The following is a 21,418-nucleotide window of genomic DNA, read 5'->3' as shown; positions in this document are numbered from 1 at the left end:
AAGGAAACTAAACTACTGTTATCTTGGCTCATTCCAGATCATTCAACAGATTAACCTGGTGACCTTCAAGCTCCAGCTACCGCGAACCATGAAGACATCCAGTATTCCATGTTTTCTTGTTAAAAATATGTGAATAACTTCTTTCCTAGATACACACAACCACCTCCACTCCAAATCTCGATTCAGGAACAGGAAGAATATGAGGTGAGAGAGAACCTAGCCTCTACACTCCTCTAAGGACTGGAAGGGAATAGCCCAGATGATCGTTCATGGGAACCAGCCTGTAACGTACATGCACCCAATGTGCTTCATGAATTCTATCAATTGCACCCAGACAAGTTGGGTCCAAAGGCATCAGGGAGGTGCCCTCGGGAGGTAGGGGGACACACAGTAATTTAAGGTGGTGAGTCACTCTTGTATTGGGCAGGTATATAAACTCCACAGGAGGAACAGTAGTTCAGTCAGCTCAACGTCACTCCAAGACTTAGAACTCTCTCCTGCCTGACGATGGTAACCTACTCCCCAAGCCTTAGCCTCTCCAGCCTTGCTCTTGCTTCAGCCCTGTTCCTAGTCCTGCTCTTGCTCGCGTCCTGTTCCAGCCTTGCTCTCACTCCAGCCTTGCTTCCACCCTGCTTTGGACTCCTCATTCCAGCTCTTACCCCTGGCTCTGACCACTAGGCTTAACAGCTCCAGCAGCTAGGCCTGATCATCCCCATCATGGTGTCTGACACAGAAGACCCAAGAAATGGGAGCCATGTCAGATTATCTCATTTCCTAACAGGTGGAATTTAGGCACAATACTCCTGGGGGAATTCTGTGCCAAAAAATTAAAAATTCTACACACAATATTTTAAAATTCTGCAAAATTCGGCATATTTTATTTGTCAAAATAACACAATATAATCACACCAGCTACAATTATTTTGTTAATTTTATTTCAAAATACGTTTGTCAGCAAGTATGTCTGTAATAATAGAGACAACAAAAAAGATTCAGGAAATGTTTTTTGACAAACAGATTCCTTACTGGGCATATTAATACAGAACTTTGAGTAATAATTCATTTAAACTACAATACAGAAATGCATTTTCTGAATCCCTCAGAAGCAGTGCAAAGGCTTGCGGGAGTCAGAGGTAATGGAGGAGCTGAGGGAGAGGGAAGTAATTGCTGGGAAGGAGGCTGGGAGTGAACCTGGAGGGCTGTTGGGTGTGGGTGGAAGACGTATGGAACGGCGTTTTTTTGCAGGGGAGAGATTGTTAGGGAGTTGGGGAGCCTCCTCCATGCAGACTCTGGCTGACCCACAGCCTCTCCAATACAATCAGGCACATCTGCCCCTGTCCCCATGTGTCACTGCATCCCACTCAGCCATCCCCCCTCCTCCCAACATGGCCCTGCACCCCCACTCCCATTCAGCCCCTGCCCTAGTCTGTCCTCCCCACTAGCCCTTTTCAACCCAGTCTATGTGACCCCCCAGCAGCCCCTTGTTCCCTGCTCTGTCTGTCCCCTTCCATATCCCATGCCTTCTCACCTGTCCCCATGGGCAGGGCTTTGTGAGGAATCCAGCCTCTCTTCCTCCCTATCAGCTGCAGACTGCTATGGTTGGTGAGCCAGCTTCCCTTTGTTTTGGCACCACAGCAGCCCCTGGTGGGTAAACGGTGTAACTGCAGCACCTCTCCAGCAGAGGAAAAAAAAAATTGTGGGGGACAGAAATTCTGTGCATGTGCAGTGGTGCAGAATTCCCCCAGGAGTAGCAAGAGGCAGCCTCTCTCTGCAACAGCTCCCTCTGCCTGACAAATTATGGAACAACAATGATGCGTCTCAGGAATGCACCTATTCTGCAGGCCAGGGGAAACATGTTATGACTGCAGCTGTCAAAACCTTGGTGGGGTGTGGGCAGATTATATAGACTGCTATCCAGCTAAAATTTTTTATTTCACAAAGATGTGTCTATGTATGTATAGATTAAGAAATATGAATAATCAAACATAATTTAAAGTAAAAGCAATCTAACCTAGAAGCATCAAAGAGCAGGGCTCAGTCTGGACTGAGGTAATGACTTATACTGTATCTGGTGCTTAGACGCTACAGATCTAGGTCTGCGCATTAGAAATACCACAGACCGACAGACAGACAGTGTCTTCAAAATGAAAGAGGAGGGATCTCTCAATAGGTTTGATTTGGTTGTGCAGATATCCTTTAGATATATAATGTGGAAAAATGCTAAACAAAAATATTTAGTAACATAGCTGATGGCAAGGGTAACAATTTTGACACTCCCTCTCTCATACAATCTTTAGATGTTCCTGATCCTCCAGAGGCTCCGAAGATCATCGATGTTGGAGAGGATTACTGCACAGTACAGTGGCAACCCCCTAAATATGATGGAGGACAACCAATACTGGGTAAGAGTTGCTAAAAAGACAGAGTCCTCAGCAGACTCATCTATACCAGTTACTGGCCCTTTAAAATGAGACCTGGGGACCTTTATCAGCCTGTTCATACAGAAATCAGAGATGCTGACTCTTAAAACTGAGAGATGCACACTACTCATTCTCAAGCTATCGGAATCCTGGCCCTTTAATCTTAGGGGCAGAGTGCCCCGTATCTGCCCCATCTAAATCAGGGACACATTTCACTGACAGAGTTAAGTCTGTGTTTGGACAAGGGCACAAATGGGAATGTCTAGTGTCAAGGCAGAAGGAAACTAAAGTTAGGCATTCCCATTCCAGACTCTGAAACTTTGCTGAAGTCTATAGGGTCTGGACTTGCTTGAGTTTCCTTGTTTCAGTACAGTCCAACCTTTATGAAGCCTTATGAGAAGCATTGGAGCTATGGATGATCTACTATATTCCTCCCTTTTAACTCCTCGTACTATATTCTAGGAGAGTAGAGTTTGTATTAGATCTTAGTTTTTTCCCAAAAGAAAAGAGTAACTTCTATAGGAGTCACTTTTACCCTGTGCAGGAATAATAGGACCTGCGAAGTGTCCACTCCAGCCACCAAGGAGTTAATAGCTTAAACTATTAGATGTGAAGAAATAAACCAGTGGTTGCCATGTTGCTGTTTTCAAAAGCTCACAAAATAGTTTGAAAAGATCACGCCAATGGTTCAGTTATGTGGAACTCTTTTGGGTTGGGTCGGGTCACTTAAGTATTGTTTTCAATCCCTAATGAAAGTTTTAGCTAATATCATGTCAAGGATTTTGCTATCAGCAGAACTAGAACAAAAACTGCAAATACTATGTTTAGTGATAGTTAAGGCTGCAGCAGAATTCACTCCTTTCACTGAAATCCTTAAAAGTATGAAAATAAGAAGTTAAGGGGAAAGACTTGTGCATTCCCTTCCATCTTTATATTGCCCATAACATTATCTTTGATGCATTCCAACACTCCATAAGGCTTTCATGTCCATCTCCAATAGATAACAAAAAGCAATACAACTTCATTAAACTTACACGCTCTAGCACAAAACCTTAAGTGACCTCATATGCTTTTATATCAATAGATCAGCAGTTTGACTGTCATGCTTTCCATGTGTTTGGAAAGTTATTCTGCCTTAACACTGTTGAGGTCACTGATACTACTATCACTGTAGTTTTTGTTTACTAATTTCCTAGTTTTTTTATAGTTTTGATGTACAACAGTGGATAGCTTCCTACAGTCAGGGAGAAATGGGAGCAGAATGTGCCTGGGAATCAGAGGGAGAAACTGTGTTGCTGAAGCTGCTCCTGCCTACGCTGATCCTCCTAAAGAGTGTGAGAGACTGTGGTGTAAATCAGAAAATTATTTGTTTTATCCCCATATAGAAGTTTTTAATATTTTATCCTCATTTAAAAGTTACTGAAAGTAAGTACACCTTGAGAAACCCTCCATGTTTAGAACTGATTACATAATCTATCAGCTGGAAGGAACCTCCGTGAAGAAGTCTGTGTCATCACTCACTTCTAAAACCCTCCGAAGTCTTACCTGGACTTCTGAAAATTGGATACAGCCAGTAGCAGCTGCAGCTGCAGGATGTGTGTGCCGATATTACACTATGCAGTGTAGTCATAGCCGTTTCAGTCCCAGGATATTAGAGAGACAAGGTGGGTGATGTAATATGTTTTACTGGACCAACTTCTATTGGTGAGCGAGACAAGTTTTCGAGCCACACAGAGCTCTTCTTCAGGTCTGGCATTACACTAGCAGTTTTGTCTATATGGATCTCCCATCCCCACTAGTATGAAGCATGCCGCTCAGCTTGCAAAAATGCCAATGTGGAACACCTGCAGGTATGATGGCTGTCATCTTGGCCAACAATAGGGAGTGAATCAGTGACCTCCAGAGGTAAAAACAAGAGTCTTTACAGCTTATGCTAAAGAGCCAGCCTCTCAAGCTGAGTCCTGTCATAAACTCACAGCCTCTGTAGATTAAAAACAGAGGGGGGGGGAGACCCTCTGACAGCAGGAATCCAGTCTGACAGGGGAGCCTGGGCTGAGAGCCGGAGCCACAGCCCACCCCGGTCTGACAAGCAGAGCCAGGGCTGACAGCTGGAGCCTGCCCTGAGGTGACAAGGGGAACCGCAGCCTGCCCTGCTCTGACAGTGGAAGCCGCAGCCTCATGGGATGCTGTAGGGCCCTTCACTAGTCCCATGCAGGGCTCTCTTAGCAACTCTGAAACGTCAGACATCTGTTGCATGTTTTTTTTTCCCCAAGAACTTAAAAACATTATCAGCAAGAAACAGCGAGAAACAGCTTATATGAGAAATGGATCGTTTTGTGACAAAGGGAGAAAAGCGTACAACACAAGCCAAAGCGAGGGCATAAGTGGAAGTTCCAGCAAAATGCAGAAGACAAAAATATGACAAAGCTTATTTCAAACTGGGCTTTACATGGAGCTGGTCCAGCGATGCACCAAGGGCTCAAGGTATTGTAGGGTGACCAGATGTCCCGATTTTATAGGGACAGTCCCGATTTTTGGGTCTTTTTCTTATATAGGCTCCTATTACCTCCCACCCCGTCCCGATTTTTCACATTTGCTGTCTGGTCACCCTAAGATGTTGTATGTGGCAAAGTACTGGTAAATGACAATATGTGGCCCTGCAAGCTATGCCAGCATCTCGTTAACAGGACAAAAAAAAAGTTGTTGAATTCTACCGCGCTGTTAATACGAATGCTACTGAGGCGTCTTACCATTTGGCTTTGTGCATTGCCAGAGCTGGTAAGCTGCACAACATAGGTGAGAAACTACTACTTCCAGCTGCAAAGGGTATGTGTGGTGATGATCGAAGAGAAAGCAGCATCACAGCTAGACGTGATCCCACTTTCTAATGACACAATTTCACACCGTATTGCAGAGATGGCCACTGATATAAAAGAGCAGCTCCTAAAAAGTGTTTGTCAGAGCCCATATTATTCAATTCAGATAGATGAGTCTACCGATATATCAAATGCTGCATAGCTACTCATGTATATTCGTTTTGCTACAGCAACAGAATTAAGAGGAATTTCTGTTTTGCCATCCACTTCCAACATGAGCAACTGGTGACGAGCTTTTTAAACTATTAAATAATTTTGTCCAAGACACAGGCCTTGATCGGGGACGTTGTTTTGGAATTTGCAGCTATGGAGCATGGTCTAGGACAGGATGGTATAGTGGACTTGTGACAAGGGTACAAGAAGTGGCCCCTACAGCAACCTGGAATCATTGTATGATCCACAGACACGCATTGGCTTCTAAGAAGATGGCAGAGGAGCTCAGCAATGTTCTCTCAGTTGCAGTAAAAATTATAAACTTTATAAAGTTGTGCCCGGTTAATTCAAGGGTTTTTGCCATTTTATGCGAAGAGATGGGGGCAAACTTCACACAGTTGTTGTTACGTGCAGATGTTCATTGGCTGTCCAGGGGCAAGGTGCTGACAAGACTATGTGAACTGCGTGAGGAAGTCCATATTTTTCTTGCCGATAATAATTCTCTACTTGTACAGCATTTCAGTGACACTTGGATATCCTTGTTGTCATAGCTAGCTGATATATTTGAGCGACTGAATTTTCTGAATGTGTCACTTCAGGGACGAGTTGCAAATGTTTTCATTGTTAATGATCGAATAGCAGCATTCATTAACAAACGTGAACTGTGGCCTTCAAGTGTGCTGCAGGGATCTGTGTCCATCTTTTCAATACTGGAGGATGTTGTGGAACAATGCAGTGATCTGTCAGTTGACAGTATTCAGGACATAATTATTCAGCACTTAGGGAGTCTGCAGGAGCAGTTTTGTGAATACTTTCCTGAAGTGGGTAAAGACAAATGTAATCAATGGATCAGGAACCCATTCAGCTTTAAGCCGAACCCCACAGAAGAAGAGGAAAGCCTTATTGACCTGTCAAGCTCCAAGGAACTGCAGCACAATTTTTCACAAATGCCAGTTGCAGACTTTTGGTTATTGGTGGTTATGAGTTTCATGAATTAATACACTGGGTACCTAAAGCCCTTATTCCTTTTTTATCCACCTACCTATGCCAGTCAGGCTTCTCAGTATTAACTGCAATCAAAACAAAGTATGGCTCCCGGCTTTCTGTTGAAGATGACTTACGGTATGTCTCTTCCTTTCTACACTGCAACCCTGAATTCCAATACTTTGTACAGCAAGGAAACAAACACACCCCTCCCACTGATAAGATAGGACTGATTGATATTATACTGAATTAATATATCATTGTTTGGTGTCATGTTTCTAAAATGTTTGCAAAGTTTTATTTTAGCTGCTTCCATTTGTACTGTTTTTGAACTTAAAATTAATACTTCTGAAACTCATACTGATCTAATTGATCAAATCTTTACTTTTTTATTAATTTTTTGCAACATATAGGATTTTCAGTTTGTTATACTGTTTTACTAAACTATGGGGAGGAGTAGTCATTTTTTTCATAGGTCACCAAGTCTCACTATGACAAATTTTGAGAACCCCGCTATAGACATAGGATAACCCAATCTGATTTAGTCACTCTGAAAGGTAATGTAGTGCTGTGGATAAGATTGGGATTTATCATGTTAAGGTATGTCTATACTGCAATTAGACACCTGCAGCTGGCTCGTGCCAACTGGCTCGTGCTATGGGACTGTTTAATTGCTGTGTAGATGTTCAGGCTCAGGTTGCAGCCGAGCTCTGAGACCCTCCCACCTTGCAGGGTCCTAAAGACAGGGCCCCACCTGGAGCCTGAGCAGCTATACTGCAATTAAACAGCCCCTTAGTCTGAGCCCTATGAGTTTGAGTCAGTTGGCGTAGGTCAGCCACAGGTTTTTCATTGCAGCATAGACATAGCCTAACATGACAAACCCCAATCTTGTCTATGGCACCACACAGAGTGACTAAATCAGTTTGGGTTGTCCTATCTCTATAGGATAAACCATGACCCTCTCCAAAAGCCAGGGATAGAATCCAGGATTGCTGATCACCAGTATTCTACTGCTGACTAGTATACCTACCCTTAAAGACCTGAGTTCTGAGCCTGCGGTGGCCTTGCATAAGGTCTCAGCTAACTTATTTTTAAAATGGAGGGGAGTCTTCAGCAGCGATTCCCTAAACATCTTCTAATTTGGGGTTCAAAGGGTTAGTCAACAATAAGTGTATTGAATTGTATTGGAATTTAAACAAAAGTAGGAAGAAGTGAGATTTTAATTAGTGATCTGGTCTTTCCAAGCCCGGGAAGTTTCCCCATACACTACATGGGTATTTGTTGAATCTCTCTCACTCTTGTATTTCTTTGTCTCCAGGAGTGAGTGACAGAGCTCAAGCCAAAACAGATTTATCATCAAATTAATTCAGCGGGTTCATCTTGGAGCTAATATTTACCATAATAACTAAAAAGTTATAAAATCCTCTACAGACAAAAACTACCGATTTATGATGATTGTTGCCCTATCTGTGCTAGACTATGTGGACAAAGAACAAGTCCCAGAGTGCTTCAGATTTCTTGGAGAAGCAGACAAAAAATGAGCAAACCAGTGAAAAATTGCCAAAGGGGGTGATTTTTAAATTCTTCTTATTCTCTCTGTATCAATTCATTTTTTTAAAAAATACCATGAAAAATTCAAACAGTGCTCAAAATTTATATTCTATGTTTTATTTTTTGCCGCGTCAATGAGACTTTTACAAAACAAAGATTTGAAGTTCTTGTTAAAACTGAACTTTGTAATGCAACCTTAGCTAAAGTGCAACTACTGCATAATAAACGACTGAAGATTTTACTGGGAAAAGTTGACAGTGGTGTCAAGTTGTCTTGAGTAGCTCACAAGTGTGAGTGCCAACCTCAGGGCAGATTGTCAAAAAGCAGGGCACAAACCCCAAACTAGTTGTGAGTTCTATGCTTAGATTTCACCAACCAAGTAATAAGTGTGAACTCCTCAAGCACTACGGCAGCCTGAACATGGAGTCTCAGATAGTCCCCTTTAGTACTCTGGTCTATTTTACCACCCAAGCTGTCAGGGTTCCCTCCCCACTCTGAACGCTGGGGTACAGATGTGGGGACCCGCATGAAAGACCCCCTAAGCTTATTTTTACCAGCTTAGGTTAAAACTTTCCCAAGGCACAAGTTCCAACTTGTCCTTGAACAGTATGCTGCCACCACCAAGTGATTTAGACAAAGAATCAGGGAAAGGACAACTTGGAGTCCTATTCCCCAAAAATATTCCCCCAAGCCCTACACCCCCTTTCCTGGGGAAGGCTTGAGAATGATATCCTCATCAATTGGTACAGGTGAACACAGACCCAAACCCTTGGATCTTAAGAACAATGAAAAATCAATCGGGTTCTTAAAAGAATAATTTTAATTAAAGAAAAGGTAAAAGAATCACCTCTGTAAAATCAGGATGGTAAGTACTTTACAAAATAACAAAAGATTCAAAAACACAGAGGATTTCCCCTCTAGGCAAAACTTTAAAAGTTACAAAAACAGGGATAAACCTCCCTCTTAGCACAGGGAAAATTCATAAGCTAAAACAAAAGATAATCTAACGCATTTCTTTGCTATTACTTACTATTTCTGCAATACTAGATGCTTAGTCCAGATATGCTTAAGGAGATGTATTTTTCCTGCTCTGGTTCCTTGCTGACTCGAAGAGAACCAAACAAAGACACAAACAAAAACCTTCCCCCACAGATTTGAAAGTATCTTCTCCCCTTATTGGTCCTTTTGGTCAGGTGCCAACCAGGTTATCTGAGCTTCTTAACCCTTTACAGGTAAAAGAGGAATTAACCCTTTACAGGTAAAGAGGGATTTTATGCTACCTTTAGCTGTATGTTTATGACAAAAGCAAACCTGCGTTTGTGACAGATGGTCCCTTATAACAAAAATCACAACAATGTTCAGGTTACTCCCAATCCCAAAGGACCAGACACTTATCCCAGTTCAATTGCACCTTAGACCTCACACCAAAGATAACATTTGTATCCCATCCTATAATTAACTAAAGATTTATTAACTAAGAAATAAGAGAGTTATTTACAAGGTTAAAGTAGGTAAACATATACACACAAATTAGTTACAATCTTAGGTTCCAAAAAGTATTAGAAGGTGCTGTGATATGCAAGCTATGTCCTTTAGAACTAACCAAGGCTAAGCAGATTGGGGATCCCTTGCTTATGCTTAGAAACTACTGCCCTCTCTAAACTCCAAGCAGTATAATGATACAGGGATTTTTATTCCCTTCCCCCATAGTTCAAACTGATGGGATAAGTGTTTGCGCCTGTCTCCTCTTCATGGGGGTGTGTGGGACAATCAACAAAATCTTTGTACTTTGATGTTTTACAATGGCTCATTTGGTTTCAATGGGCCTTCTTGTGTGCGGGACCAGCATGTCACATTAATTAAAGCTTCTTTCCTGTTTGGTGAGTTACACAATTACTGAGTTTTACAATGCAAACACTCAATATAACTGTATACCATGGGATACAGATGTTATAAGTAAGATCAATGCATGCAGCATCCTACCAGCATTTCATCAAGTCTAAACATTAAACACATTCTTATAAACTTAACATCTATTGTAACAATGCTAACACACAGGTGAGCCAGACTGGTTTCCAGCTACGCATCTGTCATTGTTCCATGAGGCCTAGGGGCCTTGGCATAAGCTGGCACCTGGTCTCCCAGCATCAGAAGTGAAAAATGTCAGGGGAAGTCATAATAATAGGATCTCACTCAAACCAAACTAGAACAATAATACTTGTTCTTTTAGATTATCTTCCATGCAAGGATCTCAATGCATTTCATACACAAATTATGTGGGAAGATTCATACAGTTTAAGGCCAGAAGGGACCATTAGTCAGAGGTCATTAATTTTCACCCTGTTGCCCCTACATTGAGACCAGTAACATGCATTTAATAAAGCATAACTTGTGTTTGGTGAAAGCACATCTTCCAGAAAGTTATCCAGTCTTAATTTGAACACAACAGGAGATGGAGACTCTACCATTTACCTTGGTAATTTGTTCCAATAGTTAATTACTCTCACCGTTAAAATTTTTTGTCTAACTTCTAATTTGAATTTCTCTGGCTTCAACTTTTAGCCACTGGTTCTTGTTATGCCTTTCTCCACTACATTAAATAACCCTTTAGTGCTGGATATTTTGTCCCTATGAAAGTACTTATACGCAGTAATCATGTCACCTCTCAATCTTCTTTTTGATAAGCTAAACATATTGAGATCCTTAAGTCTCGCACTGTAAAGCATTTTCTTCAGCCGTTGAATAATTTTTGTGGCTCTTTTCTTCACCTTTTCCAGTTTCTAATCATCCTTTTTAAAATGTGAACACCAGAACTGTACACAGTACGCAAATAACAGTTTCACCAATACCATATACAGAGGTAAAATCACCTCTCTGCTCATACTCCCTACTCCCATGTTTACGTAACCAAGGATCACATTAGCCCTTTTTGCCACAGAATTCACTTGTTCATCCACTATGACTCCCAAATTCTTTTCAGAGTCACTATTTTCCAGGATATAGTCCCCCATTCTGCAAGTACGGCCTGCATTCTTTGTTCCTAGTTGTATAACTTTGCATTGGGTTGTATTAAAATGCATTTTCTTTGAGGCTTTGCTTAAGAAGCAATCCAGATCACACTGTATGACTGCCCAGTCCCTCCTTATTTACCTCTCTGACAGCCAGTCTTTGTGTTATACACAAATTTTATCAGCAGTGATTTTATATTTACTTTCCTAACATTGATGAAAACGTTGAATAGTTTTGGGCCTCATACTGATCCCTGTAGACCCCCACCAGAAACACCCCTATTTAATGATGATTCCCCATTGATAACTACTTTTTGAGACCTGTCAGCTAGCCAGTTCTTAATCCATTTAACATGTGCTCTATTGATATTGCATAGTACTAATTTTTTAATCAGGATGTAGTATGGTACTCAGCCAAACACCTTATAGAAGTCTAAATATATTAGATCTATGCAGTTACCTTTTTCAGCCGAACTTGTAATCTCATCAAAAAATTAAATCAGATTGTTTGACGAAACCTATTTTTCACAAAACCATTTTGACTGGCATTAATTATATTCCTATCCTTTAACTCTTTACCAATTGAATCCTGTAATCAGCTTATCCAGTATTTTGCCCAGGACTGATTTCAGGCTAGCCTGCCCAGGTCATCCCGCTTGCCCTTTTGAATAGTGGAATAATATTAACACGCTTCCATTCTTCTAGAATTTCCCTAGTGTTCCAAGATTTATTAAAATTAACACCACCAGGCCACAGATCTCCTCAGCCAACTCTTTTAGGTCTCTTGGTGAAAGTTATCCAGGTCTGCTGAATTAAAAATGTTTATCCTTACTAGATGTTGTCTAACATCCTACTTCGTACTAATGAGCTGGAAAGTACTTCATCATTCTCCTATGATATGAGTACATCATCCTGCTGCTTTCCAAATATAGAAAATAAATGTTTACTGAACACTTCTGTCTTTCCGGTATCGTTATTAACAAATTTACCATCTCTATCTAGTAATGGGCCTACACTATTCCAAATCTTTACCTTCACATGAGGCGCTCATGCCTTAATTCAGGGGTCAGCAACCTTTCAGAAGTGGTGTGCCGAGTCTTCATTTATTCACTCTAATTTAAGGTTTCGCGTGCCAGTAATACATGTTAATGTTTTTAGAAGGTCTCTTTCTATAAGTCTATAATATATAACTAAACTATTGTTGTATGTAAAGTAAATAAGGTTTTTAAAATGTTTAAGAAGCTTCATGTAAAATTAATGTAAAATGCAGAGCCCCCTGGACTGGTGGTCAAGACCCAGGCAGTATGAGTGCCGCCTTCGGCACGCGTGCCATAGGTTGCCTACCCCTGCCTTAATTGGTTCAGTGATTAATGAAGAATACTTGTTCCCAAGCCATGTAATAGGTCTAGAGAGGGCAGATGGGAACTCTACTCTTTCTCAACTTTGTTTATTATTTTTACATACTATACATAATAGAATACTATTATTGTATAGCATCAAGAGTGTGCTAAGTGCTTAACAACAGACATAGAAAGGCATCCGCAGCCCCAGAAGAGCTACAATCTAAATTTCCAATATGATCAAACAAATGAGGATGTCAAATAGTAGAGAGGGAACAGAGCATGGAAGGTGGAGAGCAACAGCAATTTAGTTATATGCACATCCTGGCAATTCATTTACAATTATATTTTTCTTTTTTTTTCTCTCTCTCTCTTTTGTTTTAAAGGGGTTTCTTATTGCCTTTTATTTGCTTACTTGCCACTCTCTCTGGCTTAGGACAATTTGACTGAAAAGGGAAATATAGTAAAAGAAATAGTCAATTCCAGCAATGTGGGTTTCCTTCCTTCCACTGTTGTTTTTGTTGAGGAGGATGGTGTCATCATATTCCTTCTCAAAAGCTCAGGCAAATTTCAGGTCTTGGAACAGAGAAATCAAATCTGACGACAAGAACTAATGACAGTGTAGAGTAGCTACTACTGGGCCCAGCAAGACTCTGGAGCACGGGAGGTAGATAATACTGGACCCCACATAGATCCCCAGAGAGGAGGCTCTGAAGTGCAAACTCAGCAGTGTTGGGCCTGGATTGGGCCCCTCCATATATTTAGAACAAGGGTAGTTTTCGATTTTCTTTTGCTTCAGAAAATTATGCTGTCTCAGCCACTTCTTATTCTTATACATCACAGAATTTTTTTTCATTCATAGGCTATATCTTAGAGAGGAAAAAGAAGAAGAGCTACCGGTGGATGCGGCTGAACTTTGACCTTTTGAAGGAGCTGTCATATGAAGCCAAGCGAATGATTGAAGGTGTTGTTTATGAGATGCGGCTTTATGCTGTGAATTCCATTGGCATGTCCCGGCCTAGCCCCGCCTCACAGCCCTTCATGCCAATTGGTGAGTTTCATCACATGGTACATTATCTCTATGACTTCAAAGAAACAGATAAATGAACTTTCACCTTCTCATTCCACCTCTCTAAAAAGAAAAAACGTTTACTTTTTTGAGACAGCTAACTAGTCATTTGATATTTTCTCTCCATTCCATACTTCTCACCCTTTTTTCTTTATAGAGACAATGTGGGTGAGGTAATAGCTTTTATTGGGCCAACTTCTATTGGTGAGAGAGAGACAAGTTTTCAAGCTTACACAGAGTTCTTCTTCAGGTCAAACCTTTTTTCTTTGTAATTTTTCTCTTCTCTTTCTCCCATTTCCCTTCCCTGGGGAGCACAGAGGTTCTAGTTTCGTGAAATTGCTGATGAATTTCTAGCTGTTATAATTAGAAGTGTGAGAGCCAAGGCCAGGTCTGGAGAGGAGAGGGAACTAATTAATAGCATTTTCCCAGCCCCTCTCAGCTTCCCTTATTCCCTTATGGGTGCAAATATCATAGTATCCCACCTCCTTTAATCCTAGCCCCCTCCAGAGCTACAAGGCTAGTTGATTAAGAAAATATCCAAGGAATTATTTTCTATAAATAATTCCTCTCAACCCAGCAATACAGTGTCTCCAGCAGTCCCTGAGCTGGGAGCAAACTGTGTGAGTCTCCAGGAAGCCAGCCATCTGAGGGCTTTAGAAACAGCAGTAACAAAAATACCAATAGCTGGAGTCTGAAATGACTAAAGTAGCCCAATCTGCAGACAGTACCCAGGGGGAACAGTCTTCAGAAGGAGACAGTGTGAAAGCAAAAGACCATTGCAAGGGGCCAGGAGGGAAGGATGAACTGCAAGAGGGGTCCGTTAAATCTGGACTTCAATCACCCAACAGTTGGGCTACGGAGACAGAAGGGAAGCAACAAGAACCATCAAGAGGAGCTACTGAACAAAAAGGTCCAAATTTTTCATGGAACAGGCAGAGATTTACTAGATTAGGGATAAAGCCTGAGCCCAGTGCTTCAGAGAATAGTATTTGGGTTTGCAGTATGTATTGTATGGTCATATGTGCTGCTAATTACCTTTTCCTCCTGTGTATGCTGCCCAATCTTTATCTCATTTTGAAAATGAAGGCTGTTGATGTAATGCAGAAACAGCAAGGAACTGGTTAAAATCTAATTTTTTTTAATAGCACCATAAGCTACAATGCTAATAATATAATCTACATCTATTAAACAATGTATTAAACTGTACTGATCTTACAGTATAATTGAAATATTTAAAACAATATTTAAAATGTTCAAAATATTCCAGAGCTGTTCAGTTTATGATACATACTTGGTTTGGCAAAAATAATTTATTTAAAATATGTTCTGCCATACCATATTAATTAAGTGGTATGAGAATGAGCCACTGTATTAATACTTTGGTACACAGTTTACATCCTCTCACATGTATTAGGTTCTCTGCAGTCCTTTTATGAAATGTGTTCCAAATAGAGTATCTTTTTCACTAGGGATATAAAATGCTAGAAATACACAATTCTGCAATTCCAACCTTCAAGTAACTCCTCAGAGCATGTGCCCTGGGGATATCCTACTTAAATATCTATCTGGATGAAGCAGGGGTCAGATAACAACAGCTGGAAAAATTCTCAATACAGTATTTCGGTCATGCAATATGTGACTTTAAGCAAGTTCACTTTCAGCTCACATTTTTGAACTATAGGTTTGGTACTGGTACCCAAATCTAAGTTTTGTTTTCCTGAGGCCTATTCAGGTCTCAGAACTCTTTAGCAAGACTTTTCTTTGTTTTTTTTCAAACTAGTAGAAAAGAAGCACACCCAAAGATAAGATGAGATGCTAGGACTGTATTTAACTGCTGTTTTTGCTGAGCTATGAAGTGCAGAAGATTCACAAGGCAAGAAGCCCCTGTTCTGAGGGGGCATGCTGATAAATGTAGCAGAAGTGAAACCCCTTGACACCAAAATGTTTTTTCTCATGTTTCTGTTTCTATTGCACAGACCAGATCTAGTTGCACTTGTAAATAAATATGGATACTATGGGCCATTTTCACCACTGCGGTAAGCCAACAAACCACCACTGAAGTAAAATGTATTACACCAATTTATGCCATTGATGAATTTGGCCCTGTCTATGTGAATTTTGCCTGGTAATAGTCAAGTCATAAGTGCAGTATACAAATTGTACAGATATTGTTTTTTCCCGTTCCCCTGCTCTCCTCAGCTGAAAAGCTGATTCATTTCTCCAGAGCTCTAGTCTCTTCATCAGCTTTTATCTATAAAGGAACTTATGCACAGCAACTGCTATCTATCTAGACTTCCTATGTTACTGTACAAGTATCTTGTATTCTTCACAGTCCTGGTTTTAGTCACTGACTCTTCCATCAAGTGGAGCGACAGAGGTTACATTTTAGAGCTAGGTTTTGATATGATTCTATATCATTTTGCCCGCCCCCCCCTTAGTAAGATAATTCATACACTGATCACTCCCTGTACATCTACCATGTTCTCTCACTTATAATCCTATATCTCAGGATTTTACTTTCTACTTCTTTTCTTTTAGCTCCCCCAAGTGAACCAACCCACTTGACAGTGGAAGACATCTCTGACAGCACTGTTACCCTGAAGTGGAGACCCCCTGAGCGGATTGGAGCAGGGGGACTAGATGGCTACAATGTGGAGTACTGCAAAGAAGGATGTGAGTAAGCCCTAGTACACCTCTACCCCGATATAACACGACCCGATATAATACGAATTCTGATATAACACGGTAAAGCAGTGCTCCGGGGGGATGGGGCGGGGCTGTGCACTCTGGCGGATCAAAGCAAGTTTGATATAACGCGGTAAGATTTTTTGGCTCCCGAGGACAGCGTTATATCGAGGTAGAGGTGTACCACAGTATTGATTGAGCATTATCAGTCAGAACAGAATAACTAAAATATCACCATAACCACTACAGCTTCACAACAGCAGCACTACAAATAAGTACATCCAGCATCATTACATTAAAGCTTACCACTAACGATGGTGGACGTGATCCTAATATAATTATCAAGCATTGCCAGATTTACTTCAGCATTCTCATAGTACCATGATATAATCATATCAAGCATAACATTGTTGTCACACCATCATCTTCACAATAATCATCACAAACGGTACTTGCAGTTAACCACAGTATTGCAAAAAGACTCAGTGCATCACTGCAATCACCATCTTAGCATTTCTGCAGCATCCAATGCAAGTCAAAAAACCCATATCATCTCTACAGACAACACATTAGCAATATCTTTTTGTTCTATGTATGTACAACAACCAGCACAATGGGGTCCTGGTCCTTGACTATAGCTCCTAGGTGCTACAGTAATACAAATAAAATAAATACCATATCACCACGAGGCCTGGTCTACACTAAAACTTAGGTTGACCTAGCTCTATTGTTCAGGGCTGTAAAAAATGTTGCACCTGCAGCACCATAGTTAGGTCAACCTGCCCCCCCACCCTCCCCATGTAGATATGCCTAGGCCAAAAGAAGGATTCTTCCATCGACCTAGCTACTGCTTCTTGGAGAGGTGGATTATCTTCTTCCACAGAAAAACTGTTTCTGTCAATGTAGGAAGTATTTGCACTAGGGCTGTCAATTAATCGCAGTTAACTCACATGATTAACTCAAAAAAATAATCCCAATTAAAAAAATTAATCATAATTAATCGCAGTTTTAATCGCATTGTTAAACAATAGAACACCGATTGAAATGTATTAAGTATTTTTGAATGTTTTTCTATATTTTCAAATATATTGATTTCAATTACAACACAGAATACAAAGTGTATAGTGCTCACTTTATATTATTTTTTATTACAAATATTGGCCCTGTAAACATGATAAACAAAGGAAATAGTATTTTTCAATTCACGTCATACAAGTACTGTAGTGCAATCTCTTTATCGTAAAAGTGAAACTTACAAATGTAGGGTTTTTAAAAAAAAAAACAGTGTAAAACTTTAGAGCCAACAAGTCCACTCAGTCCTACTTCTTGTTCAGCCAATCACTAAGACAAACAAGTTTGTTTACATTTATGGGAGATAATGCTGCCCGCTTCTTGTTTACAATGTCACCTAAAAGTGAGAACAGGTGTTTGTATGGCACTTTTGTAGCTGGCATTGCAAGGTATTTATGCGCCAGATATGCTAAATATTTGTATGCCCCTTCATGCTTCCATGCTGATGACATACGTTAAAAAAATAATGCGTTAATTAAATTTGTGACTGAACTCCTTGGGGGAGAACTGTATGTCCCCTGCTCTATTTTACTCACATTCTGCCATATATTTCATGTTATAGCAGTCTCGGATGATGACCCAGCACACATTGTTCGTTTTAAGAACACTTTCACTGCAGCTTTGACAAAACACAAAGAAAGTACCAATGTGAGATTTCTAAAGATAGCTACAGCACTCGACCCAAGGTTTAAGAATCAGAAGTGCCGTCCAAAATTTGAGAGGGACAAGGTGTAAAGCATGCTTTCAGAAGTCTTAAAAGAGCAACATAACGATGCGGAAACTGCAGAACCCGAACCACCAAAAAGAAAAATCAACCTTCTGCTAGTGGTATCTGACTCAGATAATGAAAATGAACATGCTATGAATGGTCCGCACTGCTTTGGGTAGTTATAGAGCAGAACCTGTCATCAGCATGGACGCATGTCCTCTGGAATGCTGATTGAAACATGAAAGAGACATATGACGCATCTGGCACGTAAATATCTTGCAAGTTGGTGACAACAGTGCCATGCAAACACCTGTTCTCACTTTCAGGTGACATTGTAAAACAAGAAGCGGGCAGCATTATCTCTTGCAAATGTAAACAAACTTGTTTGTCTGAGTAATTGGTTGAACAAGAAGTAGGACTGAGTGGACTGGTAGGCTCTAAAGTTTTACAAGGTTTTATTTTTGAATGCAGTTTTTTTGGTACATAATTCTACATGTGTATGTTCAACTTTCATGGTAAAGAGACTGCACTACAGTATTTGTGTTAGTTGAATTGAAAAATACGATTTCTTTTGTTTTTTATAGTGCAAATATTTGTAATAAAAAACAAATATAAAGTGAGCACTGTACACTTTGTATTCTGTGTTGTAATTGAAATCAATATATTTTGAAAATGTAGAAACCATCAAAAATATTTAAATAAATGATATTCTATTATTATGTAACTGCATGATTAATTGCAATTATTTTTTTTAATTACTTGACAGCCCTAATTTACATTACAGCGCTACAATGGTGTAACTGCAGCGCCACAGCTATGCCACTGTAGTGTTTCTAGAGTAGACATACCCTTAATCAAATACTACAGTTACCCTAATCTTACTTGATACCATATGTCTATGGTTACCAAAGTATTACTGCAGCAAGTCTAGAATCCTCATGTTCGTGGTATCTTCACAACATCACCATTATCATGTCATCAAATCAACTACTGCAGCAGCAGCATAATCATAATCACCACAATCATTATAGCATCAATATGGAATAATGGAATATAGAATCTTCTCTGTTACCAGTCACCATTGACAAAGCAGCTGTATCTCCTAGGGTCACTGCAGTACCACGTTATTATGGTGATGCCATGTAATCTGTATTAGGTTTTTCTAAAGTGTCTTATCACCCTAGTATCTATTCACTAATGATAATCACTGCAGAGTTACCAGAATCACTGTTACATCATCACAGCATGACAACAGTGCTCTTAGTATCATGACTTCTATGCTGTTAGTATTACTGAAGAAGCACTAGAAATGCTGTCCTACTGCCATCAACTTGTAAAAATGCAGAAAAAAATGAGGTGATAAATTCCATTATTTGCACTATTGTTGTTAGAAGCATGTTTCTGTCACCATAGTATCTGAGTACCATATACATAGTTAAGGGATATATCAGTTTCAGGAAAGAATTAACCTAACTCACTGCCTCCCTGTTAGAGCCACTCCCTTCCACTTTTATGAAATCAGTTGCAAAGAAAGCCCTCAATAGTCATCACTAAACTTCCTGAAGACACAGTCCTAAAGAAAGTAGAGGCGACTTTAATTTAGAAAGTTTGTATTATTTTAAAACAGAAACCCTCTACTTGCAGCTACAGAGTGGGTTCCAGCTCTTCAGGGTCTAACTGAGAGAACATCTGCACTCATTAAAGATCTGGTCACCGGGGACAAACTCTACTTCCGTGTCAGGGCTATAAATCTGGCTGGTGAGAGCGAACCAGCACTAACCAAAGAGCCTGTTACCATCCAAGAGATCCTGCGTGAGTATCTGGAGTGAACAAGTATCACTTATCTATTTCCTTTAGGACAATTCTAATAATGTCCTTTAATGGAAATTATGCTGTGTTGTTTAGCCATGTCAGTCCCAGGATGTTGGAGAGACAAGGTGGGTGAGGTAATATATTTTATTGGACCAATTTCTGTTGGTGAGAGAGACAAGCTTTCCAGCTACACAGAGCTCTTCCTTAGGTCTGGGAAAGGTACTTAGAGTGTCACAGCTAAATACAAGGTTGAAGAGATAGAATGTATGCTAACTACTTATGCTAAACTAAGGGACCATCAGGATGAAATGGCCCGATAACATCCCGGTAGTAATAGGACAAAAAGCGGGGTTAGTGGGTTAACAGATTGTTGTAATAAGCCATAAATCCAGTGTCTTTATTAAGACCATGATTTTTTAGTGTTTAGCAAAGTTAGGAATTTAAGCTCCTAGGTTTGTCTTTTGAAAGCATGCATGTTTCCTTTGAGGATGGGGACTGATAGGTCAGATATAGAGTGATCACTTTGTGGAAAGTGTTCACCCACAGTTAATACAGTGTTTTTGTCTTTTATACTTTTCCTGTGTGAGTTCATTCGAGAACATAGTGATTGTCTGGTTTCAACCACATAGTTGTTATTGGGACATTTAGTGCACTGGATGAGGTAAACCACATGTTGTGGTAGGCATTTATAGGACCAGTGGATCTTAAAAGGTGTGTTGTGAGGGGTATTGATCATTGTAGCAGTGGAGATAAGTCCGCAGGTTTTGCTTTTGTTGTTCTGGCAGGATCTGGTGCTACTTTGAGTTGGTGTGTCCTGGTCTATGGGGAGCCTGCTTCTGATGATGAGCCTGGTCTTCAAACAACCCTCCAACCTCTCTGGGTGAAACGAGACAATCACTATGCTCTCAAATGAACTTACAGAGGAAGAGGATAGAAGACAAAAACACCATATCACTGTGGGTGAACACTTTTCACAAAGTCATCACTCTACATCTGACCTATCACTCCCATCCTCAAAGGAAACCTGCACAACACTTTCAAAAGATGAGCCTGGGAGCTTAAATTCCTAACGTTGCTAGACACTATGGCCAGGTCTACGCTACACACTTACTTCAATATAACTATGTTGTTCAGTGGTGTGAAAAATCCACACTCCTAAGCAATGTAATTATACCAACCTTAACCCCCAATGCAGACAGTCCTATGACGGCAGGAGAGCTTTTCCCGCCGACATAGCTACCATCTCTCGTGGAGGTGGAGTTATTAAGCAAAGAGGAGAGCTCTCTCCCATCAGCTTAGAGCATCGTCACCAAACAGTGCAGCCACACCAATGCAAGTTTGTAGTGTAGACCTTCCCTAAAAATCATGGTCTTAATCAAGACACTAAATTTATGGTTTATTACAACAATCTGTAATCCACTAAACCTCCTTTTTGTCCTATGATACAGAGGTGTTAATAGGCTACTTCACCTTGAAAGGTCTCTTAGTTTAGCATAACTAGTTAGCACATATTCTATCTGTTGGCCTTGTATTTAGCTGTGACACTATTTCCACAGACCTGAGGAAGAGCTCTGTGTAGTTTGAAAGCTTGTCTCTCTTAAGGGAGAGGAAATTCTGGGATTGGTAGGGTAAACACTTTCTTTAGAGTGAGGACAGAGCGCAGGCATTCTCTCGCTTGAATATAACTCTGCCTATATTCTAATACTAGACTGTTCTCTCAAGTTGGTTCTGAACTATTAA

General features: G+C 40.4%; 1 protein-coding gene across 3 annotated transcripts in view; it reads left to right on the top strand.

The window, feature by feature from the left end:
• The window catches only part of MYBPC3 (myosin binding protein C, cardiac), a 106,464-nt gene that overhangs the window by 58,464 nt on the left and 26,582 nt on the right, over positions 1 to 21,418 (top strand). For all 3 annotated transcript variants that reach the window (XM_029911506.1, XM_029911504.1, XM_029911505.1), the window contains 4 exons: positions 2,298 to 2,402; positions 13,195 to 13,383; positions 15,940 to 16,074; positions 19,511 to 19,678. In XM_029911506.1, the coding sequence (XP_029767366.1) occupies positions 2,298 to 2,402; positions 13,195 to 13,383; positions 15,940 to 16,074; positions 19,511 to 19,678 (597 nt within the window). The remainder of the gene's footprint in view (positions 1 to 2,297; positions 2,403 to 13,194; positions 13,384 to 15,939; positions 16,075 to 19,510; positions 19,679 to 21,418) is intronic.

This window comes from Terrapene carolina, unplaced genomic scaffold, assembly GCF_002925995.2.
Source record: "Terrapene carolina triunguis isolate 2854851 unplaced genomic scaffold, T_m_triunguis-2.0 Scaffold96, whole genome shotgun sequence".
Taxonomy (NCBI): Eukaryota; Metazoa; Chordata; order Testudines; family Emydidae; genus Terrapene; species Terrapene triunguis.
The sequence above is the reverse complement of the archived record's forward strand: the minus strand, read 5'-3'. Positions and strand labels throughout refer to the sequence as shown.